Consider the following 17,813-nt stretch of genomic DNA (forward strand, 5'->3'; position numbering starts at 1 on the left):
ATTCAGTATTCTTCAGTAAATTGTTTTTTCTACTTTCAATTTTACCAGACTATACACTGGCAAATTCTTCATTTCACTATTCACATAACAAGAGGACTCAAAACCAAAGGAATTATGTTCTTTTTCTTTACAAAAAAAGAGAAAACAACATCTTGTAAAGTCATTCAACACATCAGCTAACGACTGATTCTCTGAACCAAGATATGTAAAGAACAAAAGATTACAAAGGACCTGTAGCAGGTCACAGGTGCTCCTCGGGTCCAGTGCCAAAATATAACTGACCAATGGACACTGGTGCTGAGGATTTGGGTGCAGTCAAATCTTGTGGTCAAACAGTAACCGACACTGATAAACAGCGAGTCACCTGAAAACAAGGTTTGCTTCTTAGTGTGACTGGTACAAACTGAGCTTCTGGAAAACAATGATGCAAGTATTGTCTATTTTCTGCCTGTTACGTTGTCTGACAAACCGATAGAACTGGAAATGAGAATGACCAAATTAACTCAGCATTAACTCTGAATAGGAGTTTTGGTGTATTGGCAGACAGATGTGTTTTCATAATTATCTGGCTTATTGTAAGCATAGTATTAGTTTAGGTACAGTCAGTTTAGCCTCTGTTTAAAAAAAAACTGCAGCCCATGTCAGATACCCAGGCATCACTTCACACTTTTTCCACTTGTTTTAGTTGTGTGGGTGGCGATTTGGCCTGTTTGCTCATTTTCATTTCTGTTAAGGATTCGTTTCAACTGGAAACAGCTACCAAACTCATGCAGAGTCCCACTGTCTTAAGACAAGCCATCTGCATAGCAGGTCTCTGTGTGATCCAATATGTGGTCCCCCACCAGTGTGCGGAGAGGCTGCGACTTAATCATTTCCATCTCTTGTAACAGGAAGTGGAGCCAGTTGGTGAACTCCGCTAGATTAGCTTGATTACTGTGCGAGCTGGAGTTGTGCGCGAGCCGTGCTGTTTGGGATGGGATTTCGTGTTTCCTCGGAGCCAGACGCCTTGTTAGGAGAGCGAGGCAGAACTTGGCAGCCGCCGCTGGGAAGATCCATTAATGCCGTCATATGATAGGTCTCGAGAATATAAGCAAGAAACATGCAATCTCTTAGGAGAGAGGTTAACCAAATAATTCATTGCTTCCAGATGAAGCTGCAGATTACAGAGGATCTGTAACAGATTACAGATCCTCCTCTAATCCAATGCAACAATACATCTGACCAACAGCTCTGGCATTTGCTGATATTATGCTGAGATCAGTAAAAACAGTGGGAACTGACCCAGCACATTTCTGGAGTTTGGCAGCTCAGTGTAACTTTGGCATGAAAAAATAATAAAGCAGGAATGTAAATATCAAAGTCCAAACCTCAACTCAATTAAATGTTTTCTTATTGCCAATGTGATTTGATACTTCTAAAGGCAGAATCTACAGTTACATTACCTAAAGGAAATGTTCACCCGAAAACAATTCAAATCAGACTCTTTTTTTGGTTCTGTCATTCTATTGCTTCCAGTTAACTTCTGTTAGTTATTGGCCAAACAAAAACAAAGTCATATGACATCAAGAGATTTCTATTAACTGTGATGTTAAGGTAAAGTCAGTGTTTGAAGAATGTCTTCATAAAGGGTAATAAGTTATCAATTTAACTCATCTTTTGGAAGTAGCAGCTGAATGATACTGCTGTGCACAGACTTTCCTAAATATTTTATCAGTATTTTACTGTAAGGTTGAGTCTTAACATGAAGCATTTTGGTTCACTTTGTGAGGGAAAATACAGGCAGAACATGTGCAGTTTAAGTCCCCTCCCTGCCTCCCATCCACCCTGTTGTGAGTATTTCAGTTCAACTATATCATGTAGACAGGAGACAGGAGAAATATTTTCAGCTCATCTTAACAATGAGGCCGTCCATCAGTCTTAAAGAGCAAGTTGTTCCCTGTGGACCCGTCATTTGACAGAAAGTCTCAACCAGAACCAGTGACACACGGAGAAGATCAGAGAAACCAGCTTCAACCGCGAGCCGCTTCAACGGCCGACTGCAGCGCAGCTACAGTGACATGCATCAGTGCACTGAAAGAACCATGACTGCCAACGTAAACATGCCACCGTGTTCACTAATCACTTGGCAGCCTAGTGGTATTTAAATATTCTTACGCCCACCTGTGTGTGCCTAGGGTTGCTAAATGTGAGAGGTGCATTGTGGGATGGGGGGGGGGATTTCTAGCTGTAGTAAAAGGAGCAGGCTGAGAGGGCTATACCACAAAGGTAAATGACTACAGGCAGTGTTACAGTACTACACTCTGTTGGTACGTGTGTTAACAGCGGCTCACCTGTTGCAGTATATGACCTTCTCTTAGTGTCATCAGTCTCTTGTGCAGCTCCACCAGCTCATCCAGGTAAGCCTGGAAAGCACACAGCAGCATGGTGTCAGTGGTGTGTGATTCCCATAGCATTTATACACAGAAACCAGCAGCAGCATAGCGAACATGCTCTTAATCCAAGACATTTCACCAGACTGACCCCTCCTGGGTGTAATCCTAACACATGACTGGGGTCTGCAATTACATTCCAACATTCATACACATGTTGTTCTACATACGTAAACTAAAACCAGTTTCAGGTGAAATACCCAACACCAGATGCATCAGTGCTAAAACACTGAATTAGACCACATTCTCTGTACACGTATTTGCAGAACAAAGCTGCCAACTATTATTATTTGAAACTCACAGCTACAACATTTACACTGGTTATTTAACTACATTATTGAGTCACCTTTTTTTCTTGAGAGTTAGTTGCCCGCATATATTTCCCCTTAAAGGTGCTATAAGTTTTTTCTATCGCTACACAGCTAACATTAGCAATTAAAGCTATTTGCTTATCAGTCTCTAAGAATCATTCCAAGTTCAGCAAAGTTCATTCCTTTACTCACCAAGAGCAGTGGAAAGCAATGTTAATTCTGTTTTGCTTCTTTTTCAATCACTTTTCTTGCACTGAAATTAGCATGTTAACCAGTTAGCCCCGACCCATGAGTCACTGTAGAGTCCAGTTTGCCCTCAGTCCACAAGGGGCATATTCTATTCTTCTCCTGCCTTGTAAAGGTAACAATGACCTTTCGGTAAATAGCAGCTATTAACACTAACTTTGGCTATAAAGTGACAGTATAAACTTACATATAGCTCCTTTAAGTAACTTTACGGATGAAAGAAAGTATGTATTTTTTGCCTTTATTTGTGAAAGAGGAGACACAGATGGGGCATGCAGGGAGAAGACAGGAAGACATGCAACAAAAGTCCCCAGCTGGAATCAAACCAGGGTGTGCAGTCAGATGGCGTATGCCTTCCTCAAATCATTTTATTTTGTTTGACAGTTTCACAATATACAATATATGTAAATGGGTATCATCTTGTCCTAGCTCTTCATTACACCATTTTTTATATAGCTGCACCATTCCATCAGATAGAAATACTACAGATGTTGTATACATATGTAACCTTAATTCAGCCACATATCTGCTACCTTTGGAAACTGTGAGGTCTCTACTAGAACTGAAAATCAAGTTAGTTTATACTGACTGGCTCACAGATGAGTCAGCTGAGCTGAAGAGGCTAAAAAGTTTATGCAACAGGCTTCGCACTATAATCATGTTCAAGTATTTCAGAGTCTAGCTGCAGCTGCAGAATTAACTATAATGATTGTGTTATAGAGTGTTCACCTGTGTTCACCCATTTTTATCAAAGCCTAACACTGTCACGGCCATGTTATCCTCTAGTCAGGAACAGGGTTGTGAGGCCAGGCTGATGACTCATATTAGAGCCAGTAAACTAACATTCAAACATAGATCTCTCCTGCATCACTGAGCCTGTCTGAATTATGTAATATACTGTGGCACACTTCACCATAGTCAAACACTGAGCAAACATACTTTCCATTTCTTATTGATTCCATTTTCTAATTGGTTTAACATGGGCTGTTTTACAAAAGACAGTGTATGTACCTTGTCACAATCTATGTTTTTGTTCTTGTCCTGTTTGCTCTGCTTGGTGGGACTCTTCACTTCCAGTATCTGACAGGAGACAGAGTAAACAGGGTCACAGTCACTCTGGGTGACCTGGAGCTACATACAGCTAACACCTTGGTTCTCTTGTGGTACTTTAAATCATACTGACAAAATGCATGATATAATATGATCTTACCTGGTTATTAGTAGTCTTCAGTAAGGGCGGGGCCTCATTGCGGGAAGGGGGTGAGGGAGAGGAGCTGTCACTCTCACTGCCGTCACTTAAACTGACCCTGGGTAAGTAGTCAAAGAAGAGGAAAAAAAAAAACACAAATGCTTCAGAACATCAAAATACATATATTTCATTTGAGGCCATGAGCGTATATCTGACTCTCTAGCAGATAAATGTGTGTCTGTCTGTTGTTTGCTGGTGAGCAGGTAGTGGGTTTGTCAACAGCTGCCTGCTGCTGGAAACCAGGTTGAGCAATGAGAGTTGAGGGGAACTGCAATGTTCAAATTAAACACATTCATTTTATCCATTACTAATATAGAAATATTGATTAGTGCAACTTTAAATAGTGAAGGGAAATGTAGGCACTGCATCACACTGATGCAAAATTCTTGAGATTTTCAAGGGAATACTGTGTCTGAATGTGAACAGTACAGTGGTTTATATCATATCAGTCTTGACCACAAGCTCAGCGTTCTGCTTGTGAGAACACAGCAACTTCTCCTCCATTAAGAGGTAACACAGAATATCACAAACCTGACCTAACCAAAAATTCCACAGTTTCATCAAACAAATGTATGTACTGTGGATGTCTGTCAACAAACTGATAGTGACCATTTACTAACCTGCGCTGGTGGTGTGTGAGGTGTGTGTGCGCCAGTCGCTCCATGTCAGAGTCCATGTCATTGTCGTCGTCGTCCTCTGAATCCTCATCGTTGTCATCTGAGTGCAGATCCTGCATCACTGACTGCAGCGGGCCCAGCACTGTGTTTGTGACACAACACACAAGACCACATTGGAATAATTTTTTTTAAAAATTATTATTATTAATTCAAATTAAACATGGGTGAAAACATGCATAAAGCAGCAGATCATGCTGTATGGTGGCGTGATGGTGGGACGGTGCAGTGGAGCTTGTGGCTGCAGGAAACTGGAGGTGAGGAACTGCTGCTGGTTTGATCCCAGCAACACCAGGGGCACTTTTACACTTCTAAAAGGCTGCCATTATTCTATATTTTGTGTCAAAATATTCTATATTTTATGAAAACACCATAATCGATGATGTGCTAATCCACCTCTCAGTGCTTTATGACTTCCCTACTCTGATTTCACAGCTGTTCTTCCCAAAGCAGCTCATTTTTTAAACAAACAAACAGTGCATTTGTCTTGGACTATTTTCAGCAGCGGATTAATCTATATTTGCTGCTCTAGTGTGTATTTTGATGCATGTGGGTTTGAGTCATACAGTGTGTGTGTTTATGGTAATGAAGGAATATGTCACCCAGCACAACAATGTGGCTCACTGGTGTGTTTTAATAGCTTTTGGATTTAAGCACCTGAAAAGAAAGCAAGAGGAAATACAGGTGGGTGACAAATTAAAGGAAAAACCTGAATAAATAAATGAGTCCCCACATTCATGCCACACTTTCCCTCCACACCTTCTCTCATGTATCTGAATTCCCAGACTGGGTTTCCTTTATTTGGCTCAGTGATCACCACACTCTGTGAAACTCCTCTACCTATCTACTATCCCTGCAGGGGGGTGGGGCATTGATTTATACTGGGACTTTGTCTCTGCTCTCAATTTACAGACTTACTTCTAATCTCTGCTGTGGAATAATTATCACTCAACATCTACATTAAACACAAACATATCAATCAAAAAAACACTGTAGCAAGCAAAAGGTCTCCATTCTCTTCTACTCTGCTTTTTTTTCTACATCAGACTTCAGACTTCAAAGCAAAAACTTTACCACTTTACACTCTGAAGCCATAAGAATAACAGAGCCTCACATTTCCCCATGGACACAGACTCACCACTGGTCTTGACTACACCGAAATAACCATTTGTCAGCTATCTCAGAACTTTTCCCTATGGGTGTAACCTCACTGTGGGTCTTATCTGAGTCAGGCACAACCCAAAGTTTCCCTGGAAAAACCACCCTAAGTGGTGCTGTGGAGGTCAAAAACATGTCACAGCCTTTTACCTCAAATCTACTGATCAGCCACTGACATCAGCATATTATCTGTCTAAGATTTAAAAAACTGAGTTAAACCACATTCTAACTATCTATTCTAACTTTACTTGTCTGTTCACTTCAAGCTTATCAATTTTGACCGAGCGTCCACTGGAAGGTTTATATGGCACATACGTCTTTTACGCTCTAAGAGAATTCAGCCAGGAGATCTGCTGCACTTGCAGCACGGTCGACACTCCCCAGACACTGAACCCTGACCATATTCAGGCCTTAGATGTTCACAGCAGAGAATACACAGTTTCTTTTTGATCCCATCAAACACAGACATGGCAAGGCAAGATAAAAGAAACTTTGCACTTAGCAGTCATAGTTCTGTGGGGACACTAGTCATGATGCCAATTTGTGATGTCAATCTGTGAGCTGGTTAAGTCATGATGGAGGAAGTTTCAGGAGCATTTACTGAAGCTTAGCCAAGGAGAATAGAGATGAGCAGCACACGTTTACACTGTGTAATGCCATCAGTTCTGAAGGTCATCTTCCTCGCAGGGCTTATTTAAACCAATACAGCACTCAAACAAAACTTACTACATGTCCAGATAAGGACAGGCTTCATGGAACCATAGCACCTATCCATACATTTGTCAAGATTCTATAAGGGATCAAATCCTGAACCTTAAGCCACATTAGCTGAGCCAAGTTGTGTATTCTTGGGAGGACTATGTACCTCAAGACCCTGTAGGGCACCTGTTATTAATATGATGACTGTTTATACTCTTAACCAGAGGTTCAGTTCATCATATCTTTCATGAGCAAAGGGTCTGTGCTAGGACCTTGGTTGCTATGGCAGAAGCCATTGGGAGACAGGGGCAGCTTGACTTTTGCTTTCAGGGCTTTCCTCTAACTGACCTGAGGAAACATTTCCTAATACTACCTAAAAACCTGAATAAGGAAACATTCCCTTCACACAAGCAAATACAGATGCTTCCACGCAGGTGCACTGAGTGGTACAATTAAGCAGTTAACATCCAGTCATGCTCTGTGGCATGTATGGAAATGCTGAGCAGGCCCAGTTGAGCTTCGGTCACAAATACTGCTCGACTGGCCAGTGTTTCAACAGGAACAGTGAATGAAGTGACATCTGTATTTAGAGCTATGGGAAAGACATCAGTAAATAGTGTCAGAAATATGTAAGGAAAAACAAAAGAGTAACTCTTCCTCAGGTGACTGAGAATGTCAATGCAGGATTTGAACAAATGTGTCGGCATGAAGAGTCTGCCAAAAGTTACATAGAGAGGGATATTATAGTAGGGCTGTGGTGCATAAACCCCTCATTACAAAGATGAATGCACATTTGAGAGTTCAGAGTTGGAAAAACCACAGGCACTGGTCTACAGAGATGTGGTCAGATGAGTCATGCTTCATCATATTCTCAAGAGAATGGTACAGGCCTGAATGATTGACCCCTGCAGTGAGGGGATCTGGTGGCTCTTTTATGCTGTGGGGGGCATTTTGCTGGCAGGGTTTGGGTCAAAGTTGCTCTGAGTGATCACCTTTATCCTGTGGTAAAACATTTCTATCCTGATGAGAGTGGTCTTTTCCAGGATGACAAACCCCCCATCCATAGGGCATGAGGGGCCACTCAGTGGTTTGAGGAGGATGAAAATGATGTGAATCATATGCTATGGCCTCCACAGTCACCAGACCTCAGCCCAACTGAACCTCTGTGGGAGATTTTGGACTGATGTGTTAGACAGCACTCTCCACCATCATCATCCAAATGCCAAATGAGGGACTATCTTTTAGAAGAGCTCCAGTAGAGTTCCAGAGACTGGAATCAATGCCAAGGAGCAAGCTGTTCTCGCAGCACGTAGTGATCGAACACCTTACTAAGACTATTTATGTTTTCCTTGAGTTTGTTACTTGTCTATATGTACATATAGTGCTGGATCAGCAGTGATGGTGCTCTGGAGGGTGGTATCATATCCAACATACCCTGCTGACATGACTGTAAGGGGATGCATGAATGACCATGCAAATAGACAAGCAGGAAAATATTCTCCATGCAGATGTGACTGGGTTGTTGGGGCCCTCACAGGTCTCAGTGTAACTGTTACCTGTATGGGTGGTGGCAGGAACAGCCACCCTTTTCCTGATGATGAAGTCCACCACTGCATCCAGAGAAAATTGCAAACACACAAGCAGAGGTCACCCTCAAGAAAAGACGCTCCAAAAAATGCAAAAAGACGATGCATATTTTCAGCCAACGAGTACATTGTGGACTCACCTGGCCCTGTGTCAACTTTCAGAACATTTTAAAGCAGTTTTATTTGCTCAGTTTTATCCATAATTTCTATCAGTAGTGATAACATTTGCTCAGTATTTTCACTGCTCAGGTCTGTTGGCTGCATCCACAAAAACATATCAAGAGGAAACAACATAAGTAGTCAAACAGGTTTAAAAATATGGCAGGTTTATCCAAACGCTTCAGTGGTAGGAAAAAAGTTAAAGTGAAAGTCAAAGATGGAGTCCTGTATGCAATATCTAGTTGACATACATTTGCTTGTTAGGATTTTAATACCATTGTTTGCCTTTGTTTTCACTTTCAAAAAAGTGGTTTTGATCAGTGGGTTTCACTATGAACATGTTAGGTCTGGTCTGGTGGATTATGTAAACTTTTAGGCTGAGATTTGTCATATATAAAGTTATTCTCACCTCAGAGCAGAAAAGTATGATCGTAAACTGCTATTATGTTCTGATGCTTTATATGAACTACAGTGGATGATTATACAGATCATTTCTGAACTGAAATACATAAGAGAGAGCTGTAATTTGAGTGTGTTCCAGGCAATTACCTTGTCGTTTGTGGTGAGTGGGCGCAAAGCCTGAACTGGAGCTGGAACTGGCCGGACTAGGCTGTTCGGACTGGGAGGAAGAAGAGAAATCAAACAGTGAAAAATATAATACACTTGAAACAGACTGAAGTTTGATCAAACATTACTATCATCCAATATTTTTTGCAGATATTTACAATGTTGACATTGGACCATTTTTCATTTCCTCTGCATCCTCTAAATTAATAAATCTGTCAATCAAACACGCAACAGTTCCAAGCTGTGTCCACCATGTTCTCAACACTGATGGTTAAGCATATTACTAAATAATACTCAATTACTTGCTGCCTGCCTTTTTAATGAGACTAGACATGCTAACAAGTTGCACTATGGGAACTGCAGGATATTTTGACTGCCTCAATTTACATTTTCTTTTTTCCCCCCTCCACTTTTTCACAAGAGAGACTGTTCAGGACAACCAGAAATTTTCATGCTCCTTTAACAGTTTGTGAGGTGGTACATTACTCGGTCTTTGACATCACTAATTCTTTAGTGGTCATCTCTGTGCGTCACGGCCCTAAGCCAAAATCCATCCAACAAATCCAGACCACTATCCAGCCCGCATGCAGCAAACCTGCAGCCACACACAAACTGTGTGCTCACTACATTTAGTCCTGAATGCTGAAATTCAGCATGATTCATGTCATGTCAAGGACAGAGAACATTTACATGAAAAGTCTGAAGCGAATCTTTTTTCCTCCGATAAAATTAACATTTGGGGTTGAGCCCTGGGGTTGGCCTGCTGTCTCGTACTTGGCTGAGCATTTCAAAAGAGGGCTTACTGCATTGGTGTATTTTGTTTTTTTTTGTTTTTTTAAAGTAATTGTTTCAGTTCTACTAATATTCATTAAATTTTTTATGGTGTAGCATATAATAAGTACACATTTAATATAAACAACATATTTTAAGATTAATATTAGTAGCAAGGTACTAATACTTTTTGTAATATATTTTCAGTTGTATTGTCCAACACTATGCTGCTGCTTTATTTAAGGGCTGTTTTATTGGAATGCATGACTGTACAGGAACCTAATAAACTGGTAACTCACTGTAAATTTCAATATCAAAAGATCCAAAAAATAAAGTTGCCAAGTGGGAGGAACTATTTCAGGAACCCCTGGTTCTGGAAGTACAAGCACCATTCATTTTTCCCTTAGACAGTGTGAAGTGAGTCACAGATGAAACGGTTCTACAGCTTGGATCAACGTGAAACTCTCCAGGTTGAATCATCAATACAAAAGATGAACAGCTGCATTAGAAAATATCTGGTTCTTATCTGATACAAAGTCGAAAGTACAAGGTTGTGCATTGAAAAAATTCAATGAGGAAGTTGAGTATGGCTTCCAAGGCGCAGAGATTAAATGTGATGTGATGTTCTCCACTATAGGCAGGTGATGGTTAATGATTACAGTGCAACTTTAAAGGGGCTGTTTGTAAGTTTTCTCTGCTGCTGAATTTCTTCTTGTTGGGAGAAGGTGGTGGTGATGGTCGCTTGCCAAGAGCTTCAACCTTTGTTGCAATTACAATACAAGAGGTTAGACGCCCCCTTGAGCAATCCTACTTCTTCAGGGCAGGTCAGTGGCGGTAGATAGACAGAGATAGGCCGGCCAGGTCAGGTCTAGCTGACTGGCGGTAACTTCAGTAGTAGAAAAAAAATCGACAGAACTAGAGGCAAAATATTGGCGTTGTCTTCCACCACTGAATTCAGCTCTTGGTGAATAAAGCATAGAAATTTGATGTCAAACTCATAACATTTCTTCTAGACTGCTAAGTGATCAGCTGTGAATGCAATGGCTACAGTAAAAGTCAGAAACAGCATCTTTAATGAAATTACTTATACATTCTGGGTGATTTTTGGATGAATTCAATTCTTACATCATGTTTTGCTCACAAATTTAATGACAAAGCATTTTGAATTCATTATCACTCTGATTTGACTCTTACTGACCTCTTCTCCATGGCAATAGCAGCAATGGGTACTGTCTGCCAAAATGACAGACAAAACATGATTTCTCAGATACAAGCTGAGTAATCAGAAATAGGGTATACTTCCCATGGAGCTTCCTGTGTTTCTGTATTAGGTAATAGTAATAATATTGTTTAAAGAAATGGGAAAATATCAGATAGGCACACACATTTCCAGAACCAGTTGCTCTACCTACTTTGCAACTCTATTAAAGTGAACCAAATCAGAAGAGTCTGACTGTACCAGACTGAGCTTCTCAAGGCCCATGCAGGTTCTTTCAGAGGCAGTCTGACCACAGTGCAAAGCTTCACATCATTGAGTTTTTGTAACTTTGGGACCTCTCCTGGGTGTGATCCAGGAGCTCAACAGATTCTTTCATCACCTTCATGATACTTGTACTTCTGCCACTGTCTATGTCTCACTGCTGAGCCACTGCCTGCTGGCAAACGTGACTGTGCACTTGTAGAGAAGAGACGGAGGAAGTTCTGATCAAAGCTTGATATTTTTTCTGGTTTTGTGTAAGTATTCACACAAGCCACATGGTCTCATCAGAGAGAGACTAGTGCCCTTTAATATGAGACTTCCTCTGATTAAAGATCTAGAGGTCACTTGCACTTAGCCTCATAAGTACTGTTAAAGCAATATAGTAAATACAAAGAACAGCACTCTATCTGATGCTGCTGGAGGACGGAGAGAGGGAAAACCTGCACCACATTTAGTTAATTCCATTTGGAGACAGGCATAAGTGGACATTTGAAGAATCCATCAGAGTTAATCACAATTAATTTAGGTTCCTCTTTAAAAAAAAACTCAAATGAGACCAACTCCTGACGATATCTGTCTCCGAGTAAAAAACACAGATTCATGTGAAATGCTTCTTAACTGCTAAGGCAGAGAGTCTGACCTCTAAAGAAACAGGCTCTAAAGCCCCAAATTGTTGACGCAAATAAATACCAGGCAAATGCATTTTAGGCATCAACATGCTGGAAACAAAAATAATCAAGTGCAGATGTGCAAGGAAAGCAAGGAAATCCAAGTATATGAACTATCACTGCTGCTATTAGTTCTACTACCTCCACTCCTGATCAGACACACTCTCTCATTGAAGCACACACTTCCTCTGAAAACCACAGCAAGTCTCTCAACCTGATTAATCGTGGAAACATAAGAAAATAATACCACACGTGACATTACCATGTGTTCCAACAACGGAAAACAACCACAAACATACTATTCATGTGACAGTTTATTAGTTATAGCAAACGGTGTATTAGGGGGAAACACTGTTACTGTTACTTATTTTGCAGTACTCTTATCATGGCAGTTTGTTAGAAAATCCAAGCAGAATAGAAGAAGAATAATCTATGGTAGAATTAGAATTTCCTTTACCCCAGAGGACAAATTAGGTTTAAAGGCAGCCGTTCTGCAATCTGTCCTACACTGGCCAGTTCTAACCACTTTTTCATACAGAGTCATTTGTCACTCCCTGTCCTCTTCAAACAGGGCTTTTAGATGTGTGGACAGCTCATAAATTGCAACAGGGATGCAGTGTTAGTGCTCGGGGGTAAGAAAGAGCTCACACTTGCAGACGTGACTGCAGATTAAATGGACACATCTACACACAGTCCTGGTCAAAATTCAGATCTTCGGTGTGCAAGAGTCCTTTATGCAATGGTAGATTCCAGCTCCCTCCAGGGTCCCTCCAAGGTTTTCAAGAGGATTTGGGTCAGGACTCATTGCTGACCAGTTTAACACAGTCCATCTTTTCCTTTTCAACATTCTTTTGTGCTTGGTATTATTTTCCTTATGGGCTTCATTTGATCACCTATAAACAAACTGATGCACTGAATTCCCAAAGAGCTCTACTTTGGTTTCATGTGTCCATAGAACATTGTGCCAGAAAGAGTGGGGCTTATCAGTGAAAGTTAGACATTAGTCTTGCCTTTTTGTGTGTTTCTTACAATAGTGGTGTCCTCCTTGGCCTTCACCCATGGAGGCCTACTTGGTTTAATGTGTGGTGTATGGTACAGGCTGAAACCACCACTACAGCTTGCTCCAGGTCAGCCTGAAGCTCTTTAGATGCTGTGTGTTCCACACAGCTCCAACCTTCAGACCTCCACTTAGCATTTACTATTGACTTCTATACCTGATCTCCTTACACTTAGTCTTAATGAAAAGATTTAGTACTTAGTGCCTACTTCAAGGTCTCCTACTGTACTAAAGCTTTAGTGTTGTCTCTCACTTGTAAGTCACTTTGGATAAAAGTATCTTCCAAAGGAGTAAATGTAAATCAACTCTTAAGCATTGTGGTTTACAAGAAGGGAGTTTATTACACATCATGCTCTCTCATGTTGTGTGTAGTTCAAGTCCAGAACTCTGAAATCAGGGGGAGGTCAACAACTATTCAGGATTAAGAATTTTCTCTGTAAGCTTATAATTTTTTTTGCTTTGTGCTTAAAATCATGTTTACAGAAGCAAACAATGAGGGCACACTGCAGCACTCACTGCTCAACCCAACCGGCCGAGGCAGATGGCCGCCCGCCCTGAGTCTGGTTCTGCTCGAGGTTTCTGCCTCTTAAAAGGAAGTTTTTCCTTGCCACTGTCACCTAGTGCTGCTCATGGTGGGATCTGTTGGGTCTCTCTCTGTAATTATATATTTATACATATAATACATATTTTAAAGAGTATGGTCTAGACCTGCTCTACATGAAAAGTGCCTTGAGATGACTTTTGTTGTGATTCAGCGCTATATAAATGAACTGACTTGCAATTTTCAATTACCCAAAAACCACAAAATATGTTACCTTCAAACTTTCTGTATAATCACACAAAGAGCTGAGCTGCACCTGCATGTAACTAGAGCTGTTTAACTCATCTCCTTCTACCTCAGGCCACAAACTTATTAATCACTCCTCATACTGTAAAGAGTGCTGCCAAAGCACAGCACCTTCATTCCTTTTTATTGTCATTTATGTCATGTGTTAAGGAAATACCAATGTGTGAGGAAACTGACAAAAAAAGGTAACATTTAAAATGTTTTATTGTGGGGTGAAAAGTTTTGGGTCCAGAAAGAATGTGTGAGAAAGTTAGGCTCACCAGTGCAACCAACGTAAAAAGTCAGAAGCTCTGTAAACCATCACCCAGAGACAAATGTTAACAAAAGCAGCATACCAAACTCCAGCAGTAACAAACAAGATGACCAAACAACAGACATTCAGCTGGTTTACTAAACTTCCAGTCAGTTCTGGTTGGATGAAGAAAACTACTTAGTCCCACAGTGTTGTGGTTAATGATGTTTCACTGAGACTTGTGTTACAGCATAGAGGGTTTTCCCACCACTGGCAACATAACGTCAGCAACGGCCCAGTGACGTTCTCTCTTTTTCTGTACATACACTATCTCTGCTCCAACTAAAGAAATGTATCCAGTGTTAGTGGACAGTAAAGTACACTTTGATTTCATTGTTTTCATACAGATTAATGCAGTATTTTTTTATGGGAGTGAATGAATGAAAGATTGAAAGAAATTGTGGTATGTAAACCCACCAATATCCAATGGCACAATTTATTAACCCCATAGAAATTTCAACAGCCTACAAATAATGTTGCAGGGGATACTCAACAATGAAAATTAAAAGAAATGAACACAGCCTCACAAGAATAATAGAATTATCAAAAATACCTTCAATAAAAGTTCTGTCCTGTGGAACATGATTTAAAGAGCAAAACAAAATAAAATTATTTTCATTTTCCTCCTTGCTCAGTTCACAATATTCACAGATTATAATTATATTATAATAATAATAATAGTTATTATCAGTGAACTCCACATCCAGGCTGGATAATCGAATCAACTGAACAACTAAACAATGTGGGATTAAATTGCATCACTGTGTCAGTCTGAAAAGATTATAAATGCACTTGGATCTTGGTATGCAAACCCAAATTCATAAAGGAGTCTGCTACTGCAAGCCAGAGCTGCCCAAGAAAACAAAGTGGGGAGAAGAGACCAACAGAAGAAACATGAGAGAAAAAGAGAGAAGTGAGGACAAAAGGCAGAGTGACTTCAATGGTTGTCACCTCCTGCCAACAAACAACACACAGCTGGTCTGTTGGTTTATGGGACAGCTTCTTCAGAGTGCCATAAATCTTACCACTACTCCTTTTTAGGGCTTTTGTCCTGCTTCACTCAAAGCCACCAAAGCAGCCCTCTTCAAAGACAATAAATAGTCTTTAGCTGTAGTTTACTGGCATCAATCTGGCTTCTCCTCTTAACTCTTGGCACAGTTAGAGCAGCCAAGAAGAAATGCCAGCAAACAAGACTAAGCTGACCAAGACTATTTGGTTTGCTTGTCTAATTCAGCAGGGGCTGTCCAAACAAAACTATTTTAATGTGAATTAAGAAGCCTTTCAGTTTGACACTTGATTCTTTCAGACAAAGCCATTTATACTGAAATGTTGTGGTTTGCAACACAAATGCACTATAAACTTCTAACCTCTTTTCACTCTTGCAGCAGTTTACCCAGCAATGGTTTTCTCAGCTATTTGATAGAACATTTTTAGTTGTAACATCTAAAATTTGATCTTCTTAGTTGACTGTGCCATTTCAGGCACTCAAGTCAGCCCTCTGCCCAAAAACCCCAAGGGGAATTGGTATTTTCACATCAGTCCTTTTTCAGGTGGTTCTTTCCCAGGCATTTAAATGGCAATAAAAAAAGAAAATCTCTCAAATTTCCAAAGATAATCACATTTTTTGATGTGGTTTAATTTCACAGAATTATTTATACACATATTCTGAAATAATTCGAGCTCAAGCAATTCAAGTGTAATCATGGTAAAAGTAGTATTGCTTTTAATTTTTAAACAAATTGAAGTATTCCCACATAATACAGTTTTCGGATTATAAACTACTTATATGACTGTTATTAATGTTATTCCACTTAATATTTATTGAAATTATTATAAAGTATTTTGACTTTTAGTGCAGGTGTTATATCAGTTTGAGATGTATTTCAATTAAAATACTGTCACTAATGAGTTAAATTGAGTTCATACATTACTACTGTCCATAAAAAATGAACTTGAAAAAAAATGCCTGTTATTTCACCATTACACAGATTATCATTAAGAGAACTATTTTACTGTAAATGTAAAAGTGCACTTGCAATGCCACGGTTTGGTAGAGGTTCAAAATTAAAAGGAAAAATCACTACTGATGATGACACTACAGATGTCAAAACTCACTTGTCGGATTTTAGTCCATGAGAAAAATTCTTGCAGATGTTGCCAACAATATTTATCAATCATGAATTCTTGTAATGTCATATACTAGTCTTCTATTTCAGTATGATGTAAGATGGGCAAATTTGTGCAGATTTCACTGTTTACACTTCTACTGTAGAGGCTCATAATAAAAAAACTGAGTGATCAATTAAAGGTTTTTGTTATAATCTACCAAAGGCAAGGTCATGTATATAAAAAAGTTTATAAAAATGTTTTTTACTGCACAGAACCATTAAAGGTTTAAGTTATTTCTCTAACTAAACTAATCTCAAACTCACTTGTCTGAATTTGCTCTATAGCAAAAATGCTGTGATTATGTTAAGAATATTCCATAATATGTATAACATACCATAAGACAAATGAAAACAAACACAAACCCATCTACACTGCGTGCCTTCTGTGATGACTCCACTACAAAAAGGCTCAGGGTTTAAATCTAACATGTGCAGGTGACAGATCACTCAGTCTGTGCCCACATCCAGCGTGCTAAAAAGGTTCTCATGCTTACACGCCAGCCTGCTTTCCCTTCATGTCATCACCTACTCCACATTTCCTCCTCTCTGCTGTTTCTGGCCCAGTGCTCGGTGGAAAACACCGAGATCAAACAAGTGGTCACATGAGAAATGAGAGTGGCGTTCTGTGTCGGCCCGGCGCTCGGCCACCAGGGTTGCTAGCCTGGGGAGAATCAAACACCTGGCATTTGTCACCCCACATCCCCTTTACAACCGACCCTGCCCCCGGTCCCTGCATGGGAAAAGCCATTTCCATACAGCACAGACAAAAACACAAGTTCTGCTAGTGCTAAGTAATAACTCCATTGCCTAAACAAGCTGCCCTTGTAGAAAGATACATAAAGACCCACACTTTATACAAGCAGTGAGAATAGAAATGAAAACACCATTGCATAAAACTGAAAACTGCTTCGAAGCACAGGGATTTAGACCTTTCTTTGACAAACACTCACCCTTTTTCGTCTTTCAAAAGCTAAAAGGATTAAAGGGGAACTCTGTGCTATTCACTGCCACGTCTCCCCTTTCTCCTCAGGTGTTGTAAAACCATAAATCTCTCTTGTCTACTATTTGGCTTTAAAACAGCCTTCTTTATGGGGAGGTTCTCCACCAAATGTGCGTGGACCAGGCAACACATCTGAACGTCAGCCTATTCATGAGAAGCACACTGTAGAGATTAAGTTTTTCTAATCCTGCTCTTGAACTGGAGGTAGTTGGTAATACTTTAGGTTTATAAGTCAGGACACTTTCATCCATATTCAGTTATTTCCGGTACAAAAATATTTCACAAAAATCTGTCATTTGCTGTCAATAAGGCAACAACACCACATCTTTTAACTGTATTTTGCTCCTGAAGTAATCAGTTGAGTCCTTTTCCTGTTTGGCCACCCAGATGAATGCAGCTGAACTCCCACTAGGTTTATTGGTGCCCACCCCTTCTTGCAATTTTGCTGCCCA

General features: G+C 40.1%; 1 protein-coding gene across 2 annotated transcripts in view; it reads right to left on the reverse strand.

Annotated features, from left to right (window-relative positions):
- mllt3 (MLLT3 super elongation complex subunit) overlaps window positions 1–17,813 on the reverse strand; it is a 51,974-nt gene that overhangs the window by 3,067 nt on the left and 31,094 nt on the right. Inside the window, exons 8-13 of one of the 2 annotated variants that reach the window (XM_018693826.2) lie at window positions 9,061–9,130; window positions 8,323–8,376; window positions 4,856–4,994; window positions 4,197–4,293; window positions 3,998–4,066; window positions 2,331–2,402 (exon numbers count right to left, since the gene is read on the reverse strand). In XM_018693826.2, the coding sequence (XP_018549342.1) occupies window positions 2,331–2,402; window positions 3,998–4,066; window positions 4,197–4,293; window positions 4,856–4,994; window positions 8,323–8,376; window positions 9,061–9,130 (501 nt within the window). The remainder of the gene's footprint in view (window positions 1–2,330; window positions 2,403–3,997; window positions 4,067–4,196; window positions 4,294–4,855; window positions 4,995–8,322; window positions 8,377–9,060; window positions 9,131–17,813) is intronic. The other variant, XM_018693827.2, reaches the window with a different exon arrangement.

The sequence above is a fragment of the Lates calcarifer genome, linkage group LG14, assembly GCF_001640805.2.
Source record: "Lates calcarifer isolate ASB-BC8 linkage group LG14, TLL_Latcal_v3, whole genome shotgun sequence".
Lineage (NCBI taxonomy): Eukaryota > Metazoa > Chordata > Actinopteri > Centropomidae > Lates > Lates calcarifer.